Raw genomic sequence first — 25650 nt, forward strand, 5'->3', positions numbered from 1 at the left:
TACAGGTCACTCCAAAACATAAAGTACAGTACATCAAAGTGGTACAAAAAGAATAACAATGCAGAAACTGGTGTTACAGAGAAAGGTCTGGGCAAGGGTCATGATGAGATAGACTAGGATAGGCAAATCTTTCTTTCTTTTTAAATCTTTTTATTGAATAAGTATACAAAAAGGTAAGCCATATAGGCATTAATACACTGTTAGAATATAATAAAATTACAGGAGATATTAATACAAAAAAAAATACAAACAATGTAATTTAAACATAACATACCAAGGTAACATAACAGTATACTAATTTTTATATATATCAATAGAGAAAAGGAAAAAAAAACCCCAAAAAAAACCCACAGTGCAACTAACTAAAAGCAAAGCAAAGCAATGGGCTAACTTGAAACCAAATAGAGTTAAAAAACTTAAAATCACATCCTCAATCCCGACCTCCATTAAAAACAGTAAAAAAAAACAAGAAGGGTATATATTACATTAAATGAAAATATTGAATAAAAGATCTCCAAGTCTGTTCAAATTTAAATGAAGAGTCATAAAGATTGCTTCTAATTTACTCCAAATTCAAGCATAATATCGTCTGAGAAAACCAAAAAAAGGTAGTTGGAGCATTAAGCTCTTTCCAATGTTGTAAAATACATCTTTTCGCCATTAAAGTAAGAAATGCAATCATTCTACGGGCTGAAGGAGAGAGATTACTGGAAATTTTAGGTAGTCCAAAGATAGCAGTAATAGGGTGAGGAGAGATATCTATAATCAATACCTTGGAAATAATATTAAAAATGTCTCTCCAAAAAGTTTCCAGAATAGGACAAGACCAAAACATATGAGTTAAAGAAGCTATCTGCCCCGGACATCTATCACAAAAAGGATTATTATGAGAATAAAAGCGAGCTAATTTATCTTTGGACATATGTGCTCTATGAACAACTTTAAATTGAATTAGGGAATGTTTAGCACAGATAGAGGAAGTATTGACTAATTGTAAAATCTGCCCCCAGTCATCCACGGAAATAATAGATCCCAATTCTTGTTCCCAATCTGACCTAATCTTATCAAATGGAGCTTTCCTAAGTTTCATAATAATATTATAAATAATAGCCGATGCACCTTTCTGACATGGATTAAGGTTAATTATAGTATCTAAAATGTATGTAGGAGGAAGCATTGGAAAGGAAGAAAGTATGGTACTTAGGAAATTTCTAACTTGTAGATATCTAAAAAAATGTATTCTTGATAAATTATATTTATTAGATAATTGTTCAAAAGACATAAGGGAACCATCTAAAAATAAATCCAAAAACCGTGAAATACCCTTAGTCTTCCAAATTTGAAAAGCATGATCTGTAAAAGAGGGAGGAAAAAATATGTTACCTAAAATAGGAATCGCTAGCCCAAATTGGTTAAGATCAAAAAATTTTCTGAATTGAAACCAAATACGTAAGGTATATTTAACTATCGGGTTAGACACCTGTTTAAGGCAGGCAAATCATTTTCATATTTTTTGGGATTGCCCTAAATTAAGTCTATTTTGGGAAGGTATTCATAGAACATTAGTTAAGGTACTTAGGTCCCAGATACCTCTGAACTTTGAGACGCTCTATTTGGGGCATGTATTGTTTCTTGAACAGAAGGAAGATATAAAGTTGCTGCAGGCCCTCTTAGCGGCAAGTAAGAAATCAATCACTAGAAAATGGCTAAATCCAATACCACCTACATTAGAAGATTGGTACGAAATTATGTTGGAAATATTTAAAGTGGAAAAGTTGACTTACTCCCTGAGAACTCAAAAAGAAAAATTTTATCAAATCTGGAATAAATGGATTGAATATATAACCCCAATGCGAGCAGACTTTAGATGACTCTCCTAATGATTTATACTGCTCTTCTCATCAACACAGTAATATTGCTAACGTAAGCACCCCTAGTCTAAATGTTTATTTTTTTTGTTTTCTTTTGGAAAATAGAGAATTAACACAAGTAAAGGGAAAGATTTGGGAAAGGGATAAAAAAATGAAATAATTAAGTAAATAAGTACATAGGGATTGAATAATTATGTCTGCGGGCAGGAGCAAGCATGAACAAATTAGGATATAAATACCTACAATGGTTGATACATAGGCTTATATACAACATTTTGGACCAGTGGAAATGGTCCAGAAGGGTTATATGGAAACTATTATTACCATTTTTCTTAACAACTAATTCCATTACTTAGCCTAATAGGTTAGATTTACCACAGTACATAATTATCTATTTAAATGTTTATTTTCCTTTTATATCATCTCAATGTGTACTTAAGAATGTATAAATAATTGTAGTTTTATACATATAAAAAAATGGAAAAGGTTATATGTGTGAAAAAAGTACATGATATTTGTGAATTCCTTATCCAAATAAAAATAAAATTAAAAAAAAGAGATAGACTAGGATGTCAAAAGTTCATCTTTATCATACAAGAGATCTGTTCCATAACCTTATATCAGAAGGATAGAAGCTGTACTTGAGCTGTGCAGTGTGAGTTTTGAAGCTCTTGTATCTTCTTCCTGATGGAAAGGGAGAGAAGAGAAAATATCCAAGGTAGGAGGGGTCTTTGAATATGTTGGCTGCTTTCCTGAGTAGGAAGTGCAGACAGAGTATGTGGAGGGGAGGCTTTTTTTTTATGATGAATTGTGCTGTGTCCACAACTCTCGATGTTCAGTTTAAAGAAAAAGTTCTTTTTAAAGTACTTGGACTAATCTTCCCAGACTTGTGAAAATTAGAGAAGTGTTCATAGAAGTAGAATGTGGGATGAGAAGTTTAGTGTACCCAAATTTGAGTTCCCCGTAGAAAGATTATTTTAAAACATTAAGTTCAAATGAGGAAGGTGTACATAACTAACCAGTCTTTGTTCAGTAAGAAAGTTAGACATCCATGCGCTAGTATAAAAGATCATAGTCAAAACCTAATGTACTGGTAGATACTGTCTCTTGAGAACTGGATCCTACCTACAAGCTCGTTTTAAATTAATACTAGAATGTGTTAAATAAAAACTTACTTTGTCAAGTGCAAGGGTGTGAAGGAGGAAAAAAAACCACTACACAATTAATTTTATTTTACTGTTGGTAAAATGCTGCCTCCATCCAGTCCATTCAAACAGCACCCACCAATGGAGTTAGAGAAGCCTGAAGACTCATTACTGGGTTCAAACATAGCTGCTTCCCTTCAACCACTTCGATCTTGAACCAACCAGCAAAACTACAATGATATCACCACTTTGAACTAAAATGGACTTTTTAAAGTTTTTTTCTAATCATGTTCTTGTAAAAACTACCTATAATTTGTTGAGTTTATGTTTTACTTGTGAATGCTGCTTATGTGATAATGGTGCCGATTAGTTTTTATTTCACTTGGGCTTACATGTACTTGTGTGAATGACAATAAACTTTACTTTGGTAATGACTGAATGTGCTTCTTTTTCTTTTATTCCCTCCCATCTTCAAATCTGCAGAATGTTGCTATTGTGATGACTTCTGTCTCAGGTCACTTACTTGAGATGGAATTTAAAGCACCTTTTCAGAAATGGTAAGTTTTTATTTTAATACGAATTTCATTCCTCAAGCATAAATTAGGTTTGGTTTATTTTGGGATAATATGATTTGAATTTAAAACCCCAGAAAACATTAAAACTGCATGTAGAACTGATAATGAGAAAGCTTGCAGAAAAATTGCAGAATTTGTAAATGTTTCAAAGCTTTCCATGACTTAATCCAGTTGGTTGATGTGTTAGTGCCCGAAATTGAAGACTTCAGTTAAGTGCAAAGTCAAGGTCTGCGTAGTCTGCATTATGGAAGCTAACTAACTGGAGTATTTCACTGGACTAGTGAGTCATCTTTGTGTCTTTTAGTACCTGAATTGCTGATACTAATTTAGTACTGTAGTTTATATGCAAAGGAAATGTGTAGATTCTACTGAAATGTTACACATGTGTTTGGCAATCAGGGCAGACCCATCTCTGCACTGGTAAGTTTAAAACCCATTTTTTTGAGCCCTGAGATCTGAACATATCTGCCTCAATGAGCAGTAAGCTACCAATGTTTAACCATTTCGATACTCACTTAAGCATATTCTGGATGGGTGATGTTATAATGTGTTTATTGCTGACTGTCCGTGGCTTCCATAATGGGCAAAAGATAAGCTGGTTCATAATTACTGAGGCTTTGGTTGTCAGAACTCTGGCTTTCAGATTCCTTTAAATTTCTGAGTGTTAAAAATATGTAAATCATACTATTGAAAAAGCTGTAAAAATAATAATTGAAATGCTGGAAATTACAAATACAATTAAATGCGTACCATTTAAAGCATTTGTTTACTGTTATTTCAAGAAACTTAGGGAGCTGTGACTGTCCATCAAAATAAAAGTTGTCACCGACACACGATCAGATTTCATGCAAGAAACTTCATTGTGCTGTTGCTTATTTTTGTGAAGAACCGAGTATTGGAAAATGGCCAGAATAATATCACTGAAGACCCCCTAAGAAGTTTGAGACTTCCCTGCTTAATTAAGCACCCCTCTTAGTATTTTATATTGTGAATCTATGCCTTGCCACAGAATGGTTCAGCATTGCTGTTGCTGCCCAATAATCAGGCGTCCGACACTCTATTGTAAACTTATTGACTTAAATTGATCTAACCTGAAGCTTACATTTAAGCAAAAATCATACTATAATTTCCTCCATCTACTTTTCATATCAAAATTGTCCTGTCCTCCTTTAAAACAAAAAATGATTTTCACCATTTTGCTCTAAAAATGCGACACTAGGCTCTGTCTGGAATTTGCTCTGTGAAGTTTTTGTTTCCAATACCTAGGCGCAGCTGTAACCCTGTGACCCTTTTTGAAGCTGAGATCGAGAAGTATTGTCCGGAGAACTATGTGGACATTAAGGTATATTCATTAATATTATCAGGATCATATATTGCATATACTTCATTCTACACATATACCTGTCCATGGGACAGTCTAAAATGAGTTGTATTTAACTTATACTTCCTGTAGCAGTTTTAAAAATGTTAGAAATAAGAGCATGAGTAGACTATCTAGCCCTTTGTCTGCTTCACCGTTCATTAAGAACATGGCTGATACATATCCCTATTTTGAATGAATACAACAGTTAAGCCTAGGATATACAATTCCAAAGGTTCACTGAAAAAAAATTTCTCATCTTGGTGCTTCCACATTATTCTGACACTGTACCCTCTGGATCTAGGCTCCTCACCCAGGGGAATTATTCACCCTGCACATGGTCTGTTGAGCCAGTAATAATGGTGAATGTTTTGATTATAATTTGACTTGTTTTTAGTCTATGATTGTGAACACCTGTTTGACAAGCACTAATCCCTGTAGTTACCTACCAGTCATAACCTGAAACTTAACAATACATTTATCCCCACATTTCATTTTCTGTCTGATAACCATTTCTCAATCCACATTCATTGTGTTACCTCTAATTGCATGAGCCCTGACCTTGTTGATCATTTTCCTGTCTTAGACCTTATTGAATGAGTTCTAAAAATCAAAACCCTTCACGTCCACGGCTCCCTCAGTATGTTCTATCAGGTTAGTCAAACGTGATTTTCCTTTCATAAATCCACGTTGGTTCTGCTCATTTGTATCATTCTTTTCGATCTGTTCTGTTACTACATGCTTCTTAATAGATTCTAGCTGTTCCCTACCACTAACGTTAGAGTAACAATTTTCACTTTCCTCTTTTCACTTTCCCTTTTTTAAACAGTGAACTAATTAAATAATGAACTATTTTTTGAAAAAATAGGTGGCTTGTTTATTAGCTTCCCTCCATGTGGAATTCCAGAATCAACAGAAACTTGGAAAATGACAACCGAAGGATCCACTAGTTTTAAAGCAACCTCTTTCATAATTCTAGGATGTAAACCATGAGGTCCTTGGCATTTATCAGCCTCCAACTTCTTTTGTACGTGTTTAAAATTTTAAACCTACTTCCTTCATTTCCCTTTAAATCCTGTGATATCCTTGATTCTGTGATATCTTACGCAGATTCCATGAAAGCATGTAAGTAATTATTGAGCAACACACAGAAAATACTGGAGGAAGTGAGGCAGGCAGCATCTATCAAGGGGAATAAACAGTTGACATTTTGGGCTGAGACCTTCATCAGGACTTGAAGGAAAGGGGTCAGAAGCCAGAATGAGAAGGAGCAAGGTGGGTGGATGGAAAAGGTAAAATGCTGAAGAAGAAGGAATCTAATAGGAGAAGACAGTGGACCATGGAAGAAAGAGAAGGAGGAGAGGAACCAGAGAGAGGTGAGGAGAAGAGAAGGGGTGGTAGGGTAACCAGAATGAAGAATGGAAAAAGAGAGAAGATGGAAGTGGGAGAAATTACCAGAAAAGTGATGTGTTACTCCTCCTGAGTTTGCCTCTTCATGGTAATGGAGCTTAACCAACTGGCAGTGCATTTCTGGAACTGGTTCTTGCCGTTTAATTTTTATTTAGAGATACAGTGTGGAACAAGCCCTTTGAAACCCAGCAAGCTGCTCTGCCAGTAACCCACCTATTTAACCCTAGCCTAATCACAGGACAATTTACCTTGACCAGTTAACCTGCTAACCGGTATGTCTGTGGAATATGGGATGAAACTGGAGCACCTGGAGGAAACCCATGTGTTCATGGAAAGGGTGTGCAAACTTCTTACAGACGGCATTGGAACTGAACTCCAATACCCTGAGCAGTAATAGCATCTCACTAACTGCTGCACTACTGTGGTGCCTCACTGAAGGAAGTCACTGTACCATGCTGGGTCTCACTAACTGTGCTTTTTGGAGCTCGCTCCATTTAAGTGTGAGCCCAGCATTTCCAGAGGTGAGCTGAACTTGGATTTTCCAGTAGGTTGGATGGTGTGTGCCACTGGTGTAGATGCATACAGATCACCTGAAGGCAGCCGATTAAGTAGATGAGCTCTTTAAGAAGGCTACCAAGATGCTTAATTTTTATTTGTTGAAGCAAAGGTTACAAGAGCAGGATGGTAATGCTGAAACTATAAAGGACTGGTTGGTCCAGTTAGAATACATTGTACAGTTCTGTTTAACACACTCCAGGAAAGATAGGGTAACAAAAGGTGCAGGAAGGCTTTACAAGGATAATGACAGATTTGGAGAAGTGTAATTGGCTGGTCTGAGAGTTTTCTTTGAGAAGTGAGACTTGAAGGGGATCTTGGGGATACTTTTTTTTTACAGAGTGGTTGCTGCCTGGGACACACTGCCAGAGGAGATGGTGGAATCATTTACAATTACTACATGTGAGAGGCAATTAGACAATCAGTTACAAACACTAGAAAACCAACACACACAAAATGCTGGAAGAACTTGGCAGTGCAGGCAGCATCTATGGAAAAGAGTAAACAGTCGAAACCCTTCTACAGGACGGGTCAATCACTTAAATAGGTAATGCATAAACAGGCAGCCTTCTATTAGGATAAATGGGTTTAGTGCAGGTAGGTAACAAAGGTTGATATGGACATAATGAGCAGAAGGGCCCATTCTCTGCTGTACAACTCTAACAGAAACTGAGAGAAAATGTAATTGTATAAAAGTGAAGAGATAAATAAGTGGATAAATGGGAACTTTTTATTTTCCTCAGAAGAGAGGTTCATGATAGGGAAGGTAGATTTAAGATAGTTGGAGGAAAGATTAAAATGAATTTGTGGAAGATGTCATGTGTAGGAGGGTAGACAGGAAGGAGGTATGCCGTATGAAAGGGTGGTGGAGGCAAAACCTTCGGCAGTTTGGGGAACAAATACCTGGATGTACTCCTGATAGTGATGACATGAGCTTCATGGGCAGAATGGCTTATGTAAGTGCTTATCGTACCTAACTCGTGCTCCACTTGATCAAGTAGTCATTTATCGGATAATGTAAAGGATAGTGACTTTGTATCTGCAGAACTTAATTGTTGCTGCTGTTTCTTTAATTTTGTTGACTTTCTAGAGAACCCTGGAGCGAGAAGTGAGGAAATGTCAGGCTCTGATCCTTTGGACTGACTGTGATCGTGAAGGGGAGAACATTGGATTTGAAATAGTTCATGTGTGTAAAGCAGGTAAATATGCATGTGGCGCTAGATTCTACTGGTTCAATGTGCCTGTGTGTTTGAGTATTAGTCTTAAACAAAAAAGTTACAGAAAACGTGCATTGTTTTGGACAGCTGATAGGAAGGGTTAAAATGTTCATCAGAGTCATTGTAGCTTTGCAATGCCTACATCCAGTTTCTAATTCCTCCCAATCCTGACTGAGCTGGCTCTCAGAAGGCATGCAAGATAGCTAGTGTCAGGTTGGAAAATTGCCAGTGCTGTATCAATGGTGTGTATGTACTATAGCTGAGTGTGGGCACATGGCCAAGTGGTTAAGGCATTGGACTAGCTACTTGAAGGTCGTGAGTTTGAGCCCCAGCCGAGGGAACGTGTTGTGTCCTTGAGCAAGGCACTTAATCACATGTTGCTCTGCGACGACACTGGTGCCCAGCTGTATGGGTCCTAATGCCCTTCCCTTGGACAACATTGGTGTCGTGGAAAGGGGAGACTTGCAGCATGGGCAGCTGCTGGTCTTCCATACAACCTTGCCCAGGCCTGCGCCCTGGAGAGTGAAGACTTTCCAGGCGCAGATCCATGGTCTCGCAAGACTAACAGATGCCTTTTTACTATAACTGTACAGCATTGATGGTGCTGTGCCAGTGTTTTGTGATTATTTCAAAAAATAACTCAGGAGGCTGGCATCTGAATTGAGTAAGTAATTCTGTGGAAATGTAATGAAAAGCAAAACTTGGTCTTTCCTTGTTTAAATCTCAGCCCTGTGTTCTCTCTGGCTGACCACACTCCCCTTCAACCACCTACTTTGATGAGAACCTCTCAGGTTTTACATTGTTGGTCCTTAGTCATTAGTTGGTAGCTGGCACTATAAATAGTTTTAATTGTCCTTGAGAAACAGGGCATTTAGCCTTTTGCTGTTGGGGGGCTCTGCTGAGGTATTCTCTTTGTCATGGAGGAGGAATAGGTAAGGCTTTGGCTGTTCCTAGTTGTATTATTTATCCTCAGAACAGCTTTGTTGTATTGAAGAAACACTTTCCTATGTGTTTTGTGAAGATTGAATTTGATAACCGTTTTCACTCTGCGTGCTCCTCCCTGAGACAGTGAAGCCCAACCTGCAGGTGCTCCGAGCACGGTTTTCTGAGATTACACCTCATTCCATCAGACGAGCCTGTGAGAATCTCGGGGAACCCGATCAGAAAGTCAGTGATGCCGTTGATGTAAGGCAGGAATTGGACCTTCGGATAGGTAAGAGGCTCAGCCTATATTTAATATGGTTGCCTTGAGCTTTCTATGTTCACACAGCACACTTGCTCCTGTCAGGTAGGGAAACCGTTTCACTGAACACCTACGCTCTGTCCGCCAGAGAAGGCATGATCTCCCGGTGGCCACACATTTTAATTCTACGTCCCATTCCCATTCTGATATGTCTATCCATGGCCTCCTCTGCTGTCAAGATGACGCCACACTCAGGTTGGAGGAAAAGCACCTTATGTTCCGTCTGGGTAGCCTCCAACCTGATGGCATGAACATTGACTTCTCTAACTTCCGTTAATGCCCCACCTCCCCTTCGTACCACAATCTGTTATTTATTTATTTATTTTTCTCTCTTTTTTTTCTCTCTCTCTCTCTCTCTCTCTCCTTTTTCTCTCTCTGTCCATCTCACTATACTCCTTGCCAATCCTCTAGGCTTCCCCTCTCCCCCTTTCTTTCTCCCTAGGCCTCCCGTCCCATGATCCTCTCATATCCCTTTTGCAATCAACTGTCCAGCTCTTGGCTCCATCCCTCCCCCTCCTGTCTTCTCCCTTCTTCTTCTTCTTCGGATCTCCCTCTCCCCCTCCCCCTTCCACTTTCAAATCTCTTACTATCTCTTCTTTCAGTTAGTCCTGACAAAGGGTCTCGGCCCGAAATGTCGACTTTACCTCTTCCTAGAGATGTTGCCTGGCCTGCTGCGTTCACCAGCAACTTTTATGTGTCTTGCTCCTGTCATATTTGTTTCCTTTATCACACCCCCAGCAACTCTATTGTTCAGGTTCAAGTTATTCACTCTGTTACTGTGGTTTAACCCAACATTATGGCCACTTCTTTAATCTGTATTCCTATTGCCAGGATTTATTTTAATCCTCCTCCTCCAGTCAATTGCCCTTTACCCATCATCTTCTCCCTGATCTGTAATCTCCTCATTCCTGTAATGTCTTTCCTAACCTCAATAACTCACATATACTCCTGTAATCAGGCCTTTCCCCATTCCCTGCCTTCCAAGTGAACTTTTGTTTCCAAACCACCACCTCCCCGATGGTGCCTTTGAGACCTTTTGGTGCTTTTTTTGTGTCCCTCACTTCTGCCTTTTTGAAGTGAGCTGTGTGATTTTCTTTATAGGTGCTGCTTTCACCCGGTTTCAGACCTTGCGTCTACAGAAAATATTTCCAAATGTGCTGGCAAATCAGCTCATCAGCTATGGCAGCTGCCAGTTTCCAACACTGGGGTTTGTGGTTGAACGCTTCAAAGCGATCCAGGCTTTTATTCAGGAAATATTCTATAAAATCAAAGGTATAGTACAATTCTCAAACCTTTCTAGAAATGTACAAAATATTAGTAAGTTCAAACTGGTGTATTATTCCTTCCTGCCCCTTTGGTTGAATAGTTCATAGGAGCTTATATCTGAAACATGGGTACTTGAAAAGAAAGCACATGGAAAGTAGGAATGTCTGTGAAATTAGACCCGAGGATGAATCTGCTTTCAAAGAAAGAGGTGGGCAGAACATTGCTAATTTTCATGAGTGTGTTATGTACTAAAGTGTTGATATGAATATAAGTACTGTAAAATAAGTCATGGCTAGATATCCAAGTAATCTAGACACAAATGGTGATAATTCTGTATAATGATCGCTGGAACTAGATTTTTTTCTTTTTTTTAAATTTTATTTTTATTTGGATAAGGAATTCACAAGTATCATGTACTTTTTTCACACGTATAACCTTTTCCATTTTTATATGTATAAAACTATAATTATTTATACATTCTTAAGTACACATTGAGATGATATAAAAGGAAATTAGACACTTAAATAGATAACTATGTACAGTGGTAATTCTAATCTATTAGGCTAAGTAATGGTATTAGTTGTTAAGAAAAATAGTAATAATAGTTTCCATATATCTCTTCTGGACCATTTCTACTGGTCCAAAATGTTGTATGTAAGCCTATGTAACAACCATTGTAGGTGTTTATATCCTAATTTGTTCATGCTTGCTCCTGCCCCCAGACATAATTATCCAATCCCTATGTACTTATTTACTTAATTTTATCATTTTTTATCCCTTTCCCAAATTTTTTCCTTTACTTGTGTTAATTCTCTATTTTCCAAAAGAAAACAAAAAACAGTAGACATTTAGACTAGGGGTGCTTACGTTAGCAATATTACTGTGTTGATGATAAGAGCAGTATAAATCATTAGGAGAGTCATCTAAAGTCTGCTCGCATTGGGGTTATATATTCAATCCATTTATTCCAGATTTGATAAAATTTTTCTTTTTGAATTCTCAGGGAGTAAGTCAACTTGTCCATTTTAAATATTTCCAAGATAATTTTGTGCCAATCTTCTAATGTAGGTGGTATTGGATTTAGCCACTTTCTAGTGATTGATCTCGTACTTGCTGCTAAGAGGGCCTGCAGCAACTTTATATCTTCCTTCCGTTCAAGAAACAATACATGCCCCAAATAGAGCGTCTCAAAGTTGAGAGGTATCTGGGACCTAAGTACCTTAACTAATGTTCTATGAATACCTTCCCAATATATACTTAATTTAGGGCAATCCCAGAAAATATGAAAATGATTTGCCTCCTTGGAGCCGCACCTTCTCCAACACGTCACGTTTGTGTCTTTATATTTTTCCTGATATGGGGTCTTGAGGTATCTTATAATATTTTTCCAACAATGTTCTCTCCAAGTCAAAGAATTAGTCGAGGACCATTGAAAGCTGCAGATTTTCCCCCAAGCCTCCTCTGAAAGTACCAACCCCGCTTCTTTCTCCCACTTCTCTTTAATATACAATGTGTTTACATTTTTAGCATGGGAGAGTGCATTATATAATCGAGAAACTGATTTACTAGGTATTGAACTGCAAGCCGAATTCAGAATCTTGAAAAATTCTAATTCTACTGTTGATGGGTCTGTATATCTACAACTCTGGTTAACATAGTTTCGTACTTGAAGGTACCTAAAAAAGTCATTGTGTTCTAGGCCATGTTTGTCTGCAGGATTTGGAAATTTTGTAATACTCTTTAATCTATAAATGAGAAGTAGGTTGTAAGACCTTTCTTTATCCATAGCTCAAATCTTTTATCTCCTCTGTTGGGAAGGAATTCGGTATCATATGCACACCATCTGAAGAGTTTTAACATGTTATTAATTCCACACGAATTAACCACCTTCTGCCATACTTTTAATGTAAGATTTATCCAACTGTTTTGAAATTTTTCCAATTGGGCCATCAATCCTTTGACAGCTATTGAAGCCTGTAGAGGAAAACTGTCAACTAATCTAAATTCTATTTCCTTCCACCTAGCCTTATATTCCCAATATAACAGAGGGGTTATCTGTGAGGCATAAAAATCATTTCTCAGGCAAGGAAGAACCATACCTCCTCCTTCCTTCCCTAACTGTAAGGTGTTATATCGAATTCTAGGTTTCTTTCCTTGCCAAATGAAGCAGGAAATCCATTTGTCCCATTCCCTGAATTGATTATCATCCACCTCCACAGGTAAAGTACGGAAAAGATACAGTAACCGAGGAAGAATATTCATTTTTATAGTATTTATCCTTGAATTTAAACTTAAAAAGGGGATAAGATTCCATCTATGCATATCTGCTTTTATCTCTGCGATTAATGGCCCATAATTTACCTGTGACAGCGTTGAAAGATCCTTCGGCAGGGTTATTCCTAAATATTTTAATGATTTAGCTTCCCACTTAAAATCGTATGTATCCTGCAATTTTTTGGATGGTGTATAATTTAGGGACATAACCTGCGTTTTCTTTACATTTATTTTATAACCTGATATTTTCCCAAAGTCATCCAACAGTGTAAACAATCTTATAAATGAATTTTCTGGTTCGCTCAGATAGACCAAAACGTCATCTGTGAATAACGCCACTTTCTGTTCAATCCCTGCCACCTTGATACCTTTTACGATTTCGCTCTGTCTTATTAGTTGGGCAAGCGGTTCAATATATAACGCAAAAAGGAGAGGAGAAATTGGGCATCCCTGTCTAGTGCCTCTTTCTAAAATGAAGGAGTCAGAGAAGTCCCCATTTATCTTAATTCAGGCTGTAGGGCTGTCATATAGAGTCTGAATTACTTTAATAAACTTTTCTTGAAAGCCGAATCTTCCTAACACTCTGTATAGGAATGCCCAACTAACCGAATCAAAAGCTTTCTCAGCGTCCAATCCTACTACCATTGTCTCTGTCTCGTTCTTATTAACCTGTTCTAATATGTGTAGAGTTCTCCTTATGTTGTCCTGTGTTTGTCTTTGTTGAATAAATCCAGTCTGGTCTAAATGGATTAGGCCAGGTAAAAGCTTTTCCAATCTGCGCGCTAATTTAGATGTAAATAGTTTGTAATCTAAATTAAGAACACTAATTGGCCGATAATTGCCACATTCTAGTTTATCTTTACTCTCTTTAGGAATAACTGAAATAATCGCTTCTCTCCAGGAAGGTGGAGTTTCTCCTCTCTTAAAGGTGTTAAGTAGTAATGGGGCTAACTGTGACTTCAGTGATTTGTACCACTCTGAGGTAAACCCATCAGAACCCGGGGACTTTCCAGCCTTTAACCTAGAGATGGCCACGTTCAGTTCTTTGACAGTTACTGGTTCTAATAAACTTTCATTTTGTAAATCTGTAAGTTTAGGTAGATCTAAAAAATTCAATAAACTGTCTATATAGGGCTCATTGGGGGCCCAGGGTTGTGAGTACAGCTCTCGATAATATGTTTCAATACTCTCTTGAATTTTCCCTATTGTACTCTCCACAAGCTTTGTCTTTGGATTCTTTATTTTATGAATTGTGTTGTCTGCTTGTTGTTTTTGTAATTTATATGCTAATAATCTAGCTGATTTACCTCCTACTTCATAATTCTTTTGTCTCAGGTAAAGAAAATTTCTTTGAGTTTCCGATGTATAAATATGTCAATTTCACTTTGCAATTTCCTAATTTCCTGTTTTAGATTTGAATTACTTTTGTTGCTATCTACAACTTGAAGTTGTTTTAATTTTCCTTGAAGGTCTGCTAATTTTTGTGCATTGATTTTTTTCATGTGAGTGGTAATGGAAATAATTTTCCCTCTCAGTACAGCTTTCAATGTATCCCATAAGATCACTGGTGATGTTTCTCCTGTGTCATTAAGGTCTAGATATTCTTTGATTTCTCCCCTTACTCTCTCCATTACTTTTGGGTTATTGAGTATATGTGAATTTAGCATCCATAGTGTTTTCCTCATTGTCCTTTCCAGGATTAGAGAATAGAGACTGGGCTATGATCCGACAGATCAATTGTTGCAATATTACAGTTTTTTATCCTGAGTCTAGAACTAGATTTTTTTCAACATAATTCTTGTAATTCAGACCATTTTGTCGCCACCTTGCTCTGCTTTTTTACATGGTTACACAATATGATGGGTTTGCTTTTATAACTAGTCTGCTAAATGTCATTGGGGGGGCTCTTTTCGTCTTTCAGTTACTCATGAGAATGAAGATGGTAATGTAGAATTTAACTGGAAGCGACATCGGCTTTTCAACCACACAGCATGCCTTGTACTTTACCAGATTTGCATGGAGGTGAGCATGTGTTTATCTCAATTATTGCGCTGTATCTCTAAAATAATTGGACGTTGGGGAGGACAGCAAACTGCATTAAAATTGGTTTGGAGAAGCAAATGAAGAATATAGTTAATATTGTTATGGTAATTGGAGATCAGTACTTTGGATACAAGCAGAGATGTGTCAACATTTATTGATGCAGAATTAGGCTGCGTAAATTCTTCAAATGACAGGAAATTGGCAATGGATGTTAAGTGAAAAAAATCAGTTTAATCATGAGCTAATAATTTTGTTACAATAAAATTTCTGTGTTGTGAAGCGATGTAAATAGAGTTGGAACTGGGAGAGCGGAAGAATTTGTAGGATAGGCTAATGTAATTGATGTGGTGGGGGAGGCTAGGAATTTTGATAATATTTTGTAGTTCAAGCAGTATTTGTGGAAAGAGGAAGTATTTATCAGGACAATGACCTTTCATGGGCTGGAAGTAGAGGTAGAATATAGGTTTAGACATTAGGACAGGTTAAAAGAATAGGTTTAAACAGAAAACTATGTATGCCAGGCAAGTTTTTATTAAAGTGCATAAACAGAATGGAGATGATCATGATTAAGAGCATTAGTAGAGAGCAGGAAAAACTCTTCACAGATGACTGCAAAGGTGATTTAGGCAGAAATAGTCAAACATTCATATTATTTTGATAATGTGCATGATCATGTTGAGAAAATCGGGAGAGAATTTGGTCAAGTAAATGTTTTTCAATGTCAAAACAAATTACTTTGTGCCTTTGAACACAAGAAATCAACCCTTTAGTGAAAAGATTTCAAAGGTAGCTTTTTTGTCTATTGTTCCATAGGCTGATATTAGAATAAAGCAATTAACAAAGTAATACCTGATTTTGTAGAGCCTTTGTTTTTTTTATATATACTGTCTTGATTTTTTTTGTTTGCTAATCACAGGATCCAGTTGCTACTGTATTTGATGTCTTTACTAAACCGAAGAGCAAATGGAGACCTTTGCCTCTTGACACTGTGGTGTGTATCTATCTGGATGGAGCACAAATTGCATTATGAAAAGCTACAATGATTTAAGAACAACATAGGCTTGTATAAAATTGTGCTAAAACATGCTGCTATGTTACTTCTAGGAGTGTTAGTTTCAGGATTTAATTCTTTACTGCTGTATGTCTCCATGGTTTCATCCACCTCTATCTATTTCTTTAATCTATATCATCTAGGCCTCTAGCCTTCCAACATATTTGCACTCCCTCGATTCAAATTCAACCATTTGACTCACAATCCGTTGCATTTCTGCTGTTAGGTTCTACTTACCTCCCTAAACTCTTTACTCCTTTAAATTTGTTCCTTTAAACCAACTTCTTTGACCAAGCTTTTGGCCCTCATTCCAACTACGTCCTCATGAGCTTGGCATTAACATTTTTGCTTCTTATGAAGCACTTTGGAATATATTTGCCATATTAGACATTCAATAGTAATAGTAAATATTCACATTTTGTGTGTCTTCATAAGAATGGAATAGTACTACTTTGATCATTACTTTTGGGACTACCATTATACAATCCAAGAAGTTTCGTGCTTCAATTCTTGGTCTATACTTAGGTAACTGACCTTGGTTAAACTAGTACTGGTCCTTTGAAGCTTGTGAAGGCCTAACTTATGCACACCTTGTAGATGCATGCAAATGTTTAGGAGACTGGTGGATTTGTCTACCTCCTGAGCTACAAGCTACAAGGTAAGAACTGGGTTTGTGGCCACGTTTCTGACTTGGGCATTGTTTAGGTTCACAACTCCAGAACCCTACTGTAATCTGGGAAGAGCCTGTTTCTCTGGATTGGAAGGAGATATGAACCAGAACTGTTGCTCATGTTGACTATGTGGAGTATTGGGTGAGACCTGGAACCCAACTCTTTTGATTGTTTGCTTATTGTGCTTGCTCCTCGTACAATATCCACATACACGGTCATAAAGAAATAGTTTCTAATCAAGTAAGCATCATGCTTTCGCCTGAATTTAAGAGATTTTAAGTTTTAAAAAGGGTTACTGACATTCTTCCTGCCTGGTGAATAATGGGGGTTCTGTAAGCATGCTTTCGCGTGCACATTAAAGCTGATGCTGCTCAGCTGATTGGAGAACATACATTTTGTTTAATTTTTGTAAACTCTAAATTTTAGGTATCCAGAATTAATGATTTTTGTGATTAGACAAAATGAAATACTGATGTTTAATAGCATTGATCCTTTGCTGCCCTTCAGCACCTTCAGAAGCTTCTCTTAGGGTACTATTTACCTGTAGGTTACTTCCATTAAACCCAGCCTTCCTTACTGCTTTGCCTTCATGGAACCTCTTATAACCCTTTACTATATTAAGGGCACTGTTATTAGGAGAAATTTGAATCTTAAACAAGAGCTGAAAATTGAATTAAGTTTAAAAATTAACATTTTGTTTACAAAACAGGAATTGGAGAAACTGGCTTCAAAGAAGTTGAAGATCAATGCAAAGGAGACGATGAGAATAGCAGAGAAGTTATACACACAAGGGTGAGGTTCTGTGTACTGCTGCACGTGAGCTGTCAGAGCAACATCAGCAGCTTTTTATGCGATGTTTGGAACTTCCTGAGATCCTACTCTTAAACGCCCTCCTTGGGCACATACAATATTGTATTTCCCCGCTTCTCTTAAATCTCTTCAAATATTCAGTTAGATCGTCCTTCCTGTCTCCACTGCATGTGTACTCTGAGCTAATCAGTATACAAAATATCCTGCATATGACTTATGTTTATGAATGGTGAGCATAAACATGAAATCTGTTTGAAGGAATTGATGATAGTTGACGAGTTGAATTATTCACTTCTGGGTTGCCGGGTTTGGTTAGTATATGACAACTAGAACAAATTTAAGTGCACAGCCCTTGCCCATGTGGCTAATTAATCCATCACCACTGTGTCCAGACAAATTTCTTTCGATTTCCTTAAGATTCACGGTAGCGTAGAGGTTAGGAGAACACTTTACAGTAAAGGTGACCCAGGCTCAATTCCCACTGCTGCTGCCTGTAAAGAGTTTGTACGTTCTCCCCATAAACGTGTGGGTTTCCTTTGAGTGCTCCGGTTTCCCCCCACAGTCCAAAGACATACCGGTTGGTAGGTTAATTGGTCATTGTAAATTGTCCCGTGGTTAGACTAGGGTTAATTCTGGGATTGCTGGGCAGCATGGCTAGATGGGCCTGTTTCGCACTGTATCTCAATAAATAAAATTGATAAAAAGATTTGAGTCAGATCAGAGTTCCTGCCACATGAAGGACCTAGCTCAGTTTCACAGCGCGTTACTGTTCCTTGTTCCTGTTTGTGCAGGTATATCAGCTACCCTCGTACAGAAACCAATATCTTCCCCAAAGACCTGAACCTCACCCTTCTGGTGCAGCAGCAAACCGTGGACCCACACTGGGGGACATTCGCTCAGGGTATTTTGGACGGAAGTGGGCCAAGACCTCGAAGTGGACATAAGTCTGACCAGGCTCATCCACCAATACATCCAACTAAATATACTAACAACCTGCAGGTATTCTCCTGGAATTGATTTTCTTATCCGCTTGTTTGTTTAATTTCAAGACAATGCAGACTCAGGATGAGGTTGCAGGAGGACTATGAGATTATGTACTGCAGTAATTTGTATTTCTTCTGTTGTCGACAGTTCACATTGCCTTTCAGATCCTAGTTCTGAGCAGCTTATCTCTTCTGTGATAATCCTGTTGGTGTGATTGTAATGTTCTACAACGTAATGTTCCTGATATGAAGATGGGGCTTTGTCTCCATAGGGAATATGCTGAGGTTACTTCTACCAAATATGAACATAGATAGATGCACCTGTCACATGTAAGGATAAGATCATTTAAGTTATTTCACTTGCAACCTGACACCCTGTCTGGCAGCTGCATCCTTCATGATCTGATGGTGCCACCAGTTTACTCTTGCAGATTGATGTTCTTGCCTTTGACATAATCCCAGGAAAAGTAATTTGTTAGCTAATACTTCTTCCTTTTGGACATTTTAATGTGTTCATTAATGTAATTTTATTCTTTTAGAGTATTACAGAACAATTCATGTTTATTTCAGTTTGTATAAGATTCAAAGGAGGTACTTTCATGGGAAGTCTGTGCCCCTTTCAATACTACCTGTTCTAGTGAGTCTGACTTGCCAGTAAGATGTGCTATATCCAGGGATTGTGATAAATGATATGGCACATTGTCTGTAAAATATGATTCTGGGACAATGACTATGCCGGGTTTTATTGCTTGACCGTGGGACAGACCTCCTGACGAAGACACAGCTCATGAGGAACCATCTATAGTACCCCTCCCATACAAAAGTGCTGTGTTCCTATAACATCCTCTGCATTGTGATTTTGCTTAATGTAAACTTGACAAAATTGGTTTTTTTTTCAATTTTGTGTTTATTCAGTTAGTTTTCTCTCATAAGTTCAAGAAATGTGAATTTGTATTCCATATCTCAAACTTTTGGTCGTGATTTTTGAATTCCATCTGGGTGAATTTCCATTAGCCAAGCTGCTGTAACATGGGGTGCATTGTGGAATGTTGACTGTACTGGAAGCAGCCTTACCATAACCCAATTCCGTGAATAGGTCAATGCTAGGTGCTTCATTTGGTTATATACACTTTTTTGATGGAGTTATGGCACAATTATATGACTTGCCTAGCCTATTTTGGCAACCTGGTTGATGGGTCTGGAGTACATATAGGCCAGACTGGTTAATGATTGTTTTTTTTTCCTCAGCTGAAGACAGAGAGCCAGATAGGATTTTACAGCAATTCAGTAATTTTGTGAACAATGCTGGATTGTAGTTAATTCTATTTTATTAACTGAATTTAAATTCCACAACCGGAGTAGGATTTCAATTTGTGTTATTAAATCGTCTTTTCAAATCTATGAGTTATAGTTCCATTAATTTAACTGCTTCACTCCTAATATCCTCTGCTGTTAGTGGGACACTCCTTCCCTCTTTACTCTGATGGTGCAGCAGTTTCAAACTCTTGGGAGTGCACTTCACACACAACCTCTCATGGTCCCAGAGCACGTTATACATAATCAGGAAAGCTTCTCTACTTCCTGAGGAGGCAGAAGAGGGCTGGACTGTGCACATCTGTACTCGTGTTGTCTTACAGATACACAGTAAAGAGCATCCCACTGCATGGTATAGAAACTGCACTGGACAGGATGGCTCTACAACAGGCTGTCAGAACTGCCTAATGAATCGCCAGCACCAGCCTACTCACCATCAGGATGTACATACAGAAAGGTGCTGGGAAAGGGCCAGTAACATCCACATGAAAGATCCCATCCACTCTTCTCAGGGACTGTTTGTTTCACTGCCATCAAGAAGGAGGCTATGTAGCATCCGCACCAGGATCACCAGACTCAAAAAAAAAAAGTGTTACTTTCTGCAAGTAATAACACTGATCAACACCTCCACCCACTGACCCACCCCTCAATGCCCCCAACCACCACTACCTTCTCAATCCTGTCAGACACCTGATGTACAGACATTCCTGGACTTAGTGTCACTTTGTGGACATACAATCAATCTATGTCTATAAGCTATCTTACGTACGAATGTTTAAAGATTTTTTTATTTTTACTGTGTTCTGTTTTGGACTGCATTGGATCCGGAGTAACAATTATTTTGTTCTTTACACTTATGTGCTGGAAATGACATTAAGCAGTCTTAAATCTTACTGAACGAAGATCAGTTTAGGGGTATCTCAAAGAATGATTTTGGAGATTGAGGAAGTCAGCAAAATCCTGGGGCAGGGGATAATGGGAAGGACATAACGAGCATATCCTTAAACTACAAACTGTACTTGTGCCTCCTTGAGTTTGAAAAGATTGGACTGAAGTATTTTTCTAATTGGAAGTGTTCTGCTTTTCTTTAGAATCGATTATTGAATTGTAATTGTACTAAACATTTTCTTTCTTTTCAGGGAACTGAGCAGCGTCTTTATGAGTTTATTGTCCGACACTTTCTAGCGTGTTGCTCCCAGGATGCACAGGGACAGGAAACGACAGTAGAAATTGACATTGCAGGAGAACGTTTTGTTGCTCATGGACTTATGATCATTGCACGGAATTATCTTGAGGTTTATCCATATGACAAATGGAATGCTAAGGTACTGTGTGAAGAAGAAAATAACTTATTAACATTTCCTTGAGTCTGGCATTGCGTGGTTTATTATATTGCAGGATACAATCTGGTTAGGGAAACAATTTTCATTCTTTTTGACGGGGAAAGAGTAAAACCAAATGATCAAATTTTGAGACACAATACCATCAAGTGTTTTTATTTATTCTGGATTATGGGCTACAGATAGTTACAACACTTCTTGAACAGGAGGATGCCTGTTCCAGTCTCTCTGGAATTCCAGTGACATTCAATTGATGGATCTGTTATGATTAGTGTATGTCAGGATGGGGATGGAAAATGTACTGGGTTTGGGTATAACTGCATTGTCTATACAATCAAAAACAATGCTTGAATCTCTTCTATCTTACTTAATTTTCACATAAGGAATTTGTGGTTCAAATGGGAAACAGAAATTGTTTGTTTGAGAGTTCCTGTAGTTCTAAAGTAAATGGTCTGTTCTAGATTATACCAGTATATGAGAGAGGGAACAAGTTCCAACCCACCACTATCGAGATGGTCGATGGAGAGACGAGTCCACCCCAGCTTTTGACTGAGGCTGATCTTATTGCTCTGATGGAGAAGCATGGCATAGGTTAGTCTGAAGTTCAAGATCTCTTTAGTTTGGCACATCTTGTGTTCATAGACTGTATACGTTGATTGGTGCGACCCCCATATCATGCTGACCTGGGCTTTTGGTTCTATGCTTAGTCTAAGATGAGCTGGCTGTACTCTGCAGTGGACGGACACCAAATGCTTTCACATCTCTGAAGAAGGCAAGATCACTCTGATTTTGAGTGAAGCCATTTTCACGTCCTGACCATCTGCATGGTGGAGTTTGCATTTTCATCCTGTTACTGTGTGAGTTTTCACCAGGTCTTCCAGTGTCCACCCTCATCCAAAGATGTGGGTTGGTAGGTTGATCGGCCATTGTAAATTGCCATGGTATGCAGATGAGTGATAGAATGTGGGGAGAATTGATGGGGACTTGGAGAGGAAACATGGAAGAATAAAATTGGGATTAAGGTAGGAATAGTGTAAATGGGCATTTAAAGGTTTGCATGACCCCAGGCCTGTATCCATGCGATACCCCACTGTGATAATGAATTGGGTTTGTGGTAGGTGTAGAGGCACCCTCAGTGCCCCAGCGCTGGGAGTGAATATGACATGTAAGAAACCTATGCAGTGGAGCTGTGTTGCTAATGTGTAGTTGTTTTTTTCTCAGGGACTGATGCCACTCATGCAGACCACATTGAGACGATCAAATCCCGAATGTACGTGGGCTTGACTCCAGATCAACGATTCCTCCCAGGGGAATTGGGAATGGGTCTAGTGGAGGGTAAGTACTTACACCAACAATTTTAAGAATGGAACAATTTCTTATACTGTTTTACTATAAACCCAGCGTACTGGGCCTGTCTTGTTTCCTTCTGTGATGTTGGCACTAAAAAAAATTGTAAAAAAAATAGGACATTTGTGACCATGAGTTACTTTGAATGATATTTGGGTATTTTAACAATGTATAGAAATCTCTGCGAATAATGCCATGGTGTGTTTGGCGGGCAGTGATTGTTGAGGTGGGAGAAGTGATCTCTCAAAGCTTGTTGTAATCTCTGGGCACTGACTATGCAGCTGGCTGGCTGCAGCAAACCTTGATGCTTCACTAGCCCAAAATTGATAAGCATAGGGATCCGAGTCACAGTTTTCTAGTTATGAGACATGGATGCAGATGCTTTAAACCACAAAGATAAACTTCACTGTTGTTGAATGACTAAGGAATAATAACATAGAAATTAAGAGCAAGAGTAGGCCACTTAGATTGCTATTTCATGAGATCTAATTGTGACATCAGCTCCACATTCCAGTTCTATCCCATTAACTTTTCACTACCTGCCTTATAAAGAGTCCATCTATCCATGTCTTTAAAAATTACCCATGGACTCTCATTTCACTACCCTTTGAGGGAGAGAATTCCAAAAACACTCAGTGCTGTGGAAGAAATTTTTTTGCCTAGTTATTATCTTAAGTTGTTGGTCTCCTATTGGTTTTTTTTTTAAAAAGTGACTCCTGGTTGTGGGTTCTCCCAGCAGAGGAAACATCCTGTCTACTTCCATACTACCAAGACACTTCATGATATAATATGTTTTAATCCAGTCTAGAGTGGATACAAACATAGCCTGTCTAATCTTTCAAAATAAGGCAATATCCCTGTTCCAGATTTCGGTCTTGTATACCTTTACACTTCTTCCAACACAATTACAACCAACCTTAAATCTGTACAGTTTTGTACGTACACTCCAGATGTGACAGTATCAATGCCCTAAATAACCAAAGCACAGACTTCCTATTTTTGCAATAAGCAAGAACTCTGTTAGTTTTCCTAATTACTTGCCATACATGCATACATATTTTTTTTTGAATGATGCAAGAGGATGCTCAGATCCCACTGGATCTCAGAGTTCTGCAATCTTTCACCATTTACTTGATTAATTTTCCTAGCAAAATGGGCAATTTCACATTTTCCCCACATTTTATACTCTTTTAAGTTATCCAGATGTAAATTATTCTATTTATCTTTGTCTCTTAGATACCTTTGCTAAGTTGTTAAAAGATGATGCTTTGATCCCTGTGGCACACAACTTATGCCATCTTGTCATTCAAAGAAAACTCATTTATGCCTATTCTATTTCATGTATGCTAGCCAATCTTCTATTCCCTTCCTTTTTAAGTGTTCAAAGTATACTTATTACATTCAAATTTGTAGATAAGAATTGAACAATCAGATAGCCCCTATTCAAATCATGCAATACCCGAGAAGCTTCCAGAATAATACAAAGAAATATAACCACTAGGAGACGCACTGAACAATTGCATATACATAATGTGACCACCAGGGGACATGCCGAACAATCGTATCTATATAGGTAATCAAATAAAATACAATCAGGCATGAGAAAGTTCATTCTACAAAGCAAGTTACAATTAGCAACTGTCTCTTGGGCTATAAGCCAGGGGTCCCCAACCTTTTTTGCACTGTGGACTGGTTTAATATTGACAATATTCTTGCGGACCGGGGGGTGGGAGGGGGAGGTGTTAATCATGACCGGAATATAGGTGACAAGTCAACTATAAGTCACTTGTAAGTGGCTAATACACTCAATTTTGTTTCTAAAGATGTTTATCTAATGAATTTAATATTAAACACACAACGCATATTTTCCTCACCTGAATATAGTGATAAGTCAATTATAACGGTGGTCCCAAACCTCCGGGCTGCGGACCCATACCGGGCCGCGAAGAATGCAGCGGTGCAGCTGTGGCCGGAACGCACCCAGCACACCTTTAAGAAAAAAGCCGAAATAAACAAGCTAATTGATTAGGTGCTGCCCAGCACGTAAATGTCCACCCAGATCAGAGGCGACGCAATCAGCAATCGCCTCTGATCTGGGCCGACATTTACGTGCCAGGCGGCACCTAATTAATTAGCCTGTTTATTTCAGCTTTTTTCTTAAAGATATGCTGGGTGCGTTCTGGCTACCGCTGCATTCTTTGTGGCCCAGAGGTTGGGGACCACTGAATTATGTCAATAGCATCATAACATTTTAAGTAACGTTTGGATATTAAACACACAACGCATATTTTCCTCGTATGAACATATAAAATCATTGCAACACACCAATATCGCTGAATCAGTGGGAGCCCTGGGCTTGTTTCCCTGCAACAAGACGGTCCCATCGAGGGGTGATGGGAGACAGCGATACTCGAGGTGGGTTCCTTATGTCCAGTCTATTCCACAATTTAGTTTTCGTTGCATTCATTGCAGAAAACTCCGCTTCACAGAGATATGATGTTGGAAATGGAAGCAACATTTTCAGTGCTTTCGTGGCTTTTTCAGGATATTCAGCCTTGACTTTGATCCAGAATGCCGGCAGAGATGTTATGTCAAACATACTTTTCAGCCCACCATCATTTGCAAGCTGGAGAAGTTGATCTTTTTCCCGTGCCGACATGGATGATTCACCGGGGACATTCACAAATGGGTCATGGACCCATTTCTTTGCACGTCTTGGGTCATTTGCATCTTGGGTCACTAATGACCTCGGGTGCGTTAAAGTTCAACAGTGGGCGTAACAGGGAATGAGGAAAGGTGCAGCTGACTCATATCGTTTCATTTCGCCAAATCATATCGTTTCCTCGCAGCCCGGTAGCACATGCTTTGCGACCCGGTACCGGTCTGTGAGCCGGTGGTTGGGGACCACTGCCCTAAGCCAACGTGAGACACTTCCTGTGAAAACACCTACAGCTCTTGATTTGTAAAAAATTATTTGCTGTTCATTCGACAATAAAGACAATCCATGAAGTCCATAAAGCTTGCTCATCAACCCCTCCTGGAACATAGGATTCAGACAGTAGCTTACCAGAGTCCTCTGTCATGGGCCAATCTTTCAAGTTGTCACATGTGTAGCCCATCTTCTTGATGTGTCCTTCCTCTCCCAGGATGAGGTGTTTGGAGCTTCTGTTGGCTT

General features: G+C 38.5%; 1 protein-coding gene across 2 annotated transcripts in view; it reads left to right on the forward strand.

Moving 5' to 3' along the window:
• top3a (DNA topoisomerase III alpha) overlaps window positions 1-25650 on the forward strand; it is a 51120-nt gene that overhangs the window by 11261 nt on the left and 14209 nt on the right. The window contains exons 3-14 of one of the 2 annotated variants that reach the window (XM_072268532.1): window positions 3500-3573; window positions 4858-4933; window positions 8007-8115; window positions 9203-9346; window positions 10478-10648; window positions 14838-14938; window positions 15876-15950; window positions 17391-17473; window positions 18283-18490; window positions 20928-21113; window positions 21590-21719; window positions 22350-22463. In XM_072268532.1, coding sequence (XP_072124633.1) covers window positions 3500-3573; window positions 4858-4933; window positions 8007-8115; window positions 9203-9346; window positions 10478-10648; window positions 14838-14938; window positions 15876-15950; window positions 17391-17473; window positions 18283-18490; window positions 20928-21113; window positions 21590-21719; window positions 22350-22463 — 1471 coding nt within the window. Of the gene's footprint in view, window positions 1-3499; window positions 3574-4857; window positions 4934-8006; window positions 8116-9198; window positions 9347-10477; window positions 10649-14837; window positions 14939-15875; window positions 15951-17390; window positions 17474-18282; window positions 18491-20927; window positions 21114-21589; window positions 21720-22349; window positions 22464-25650 lie in introns of those variants that run through there. The other variant, XM_072268533.1, reaches the window with a different exon arrangement.

The sequence above is a fragment of the Mobula birostris genome, chromosome 9 (assembly GCF_030028105.1).
Source record: "Mobula birostris isolate sMobBir1 chromosome 9, sMobBir1.hap1, whole genome shotgun sequence".
Taxonomy (NCBI): Eukaryota; Metazoa; Chordata; class Chondrichthyes; order Myliobatiformes; family Myliobatidae; genus Mobula; species Mobula birostris.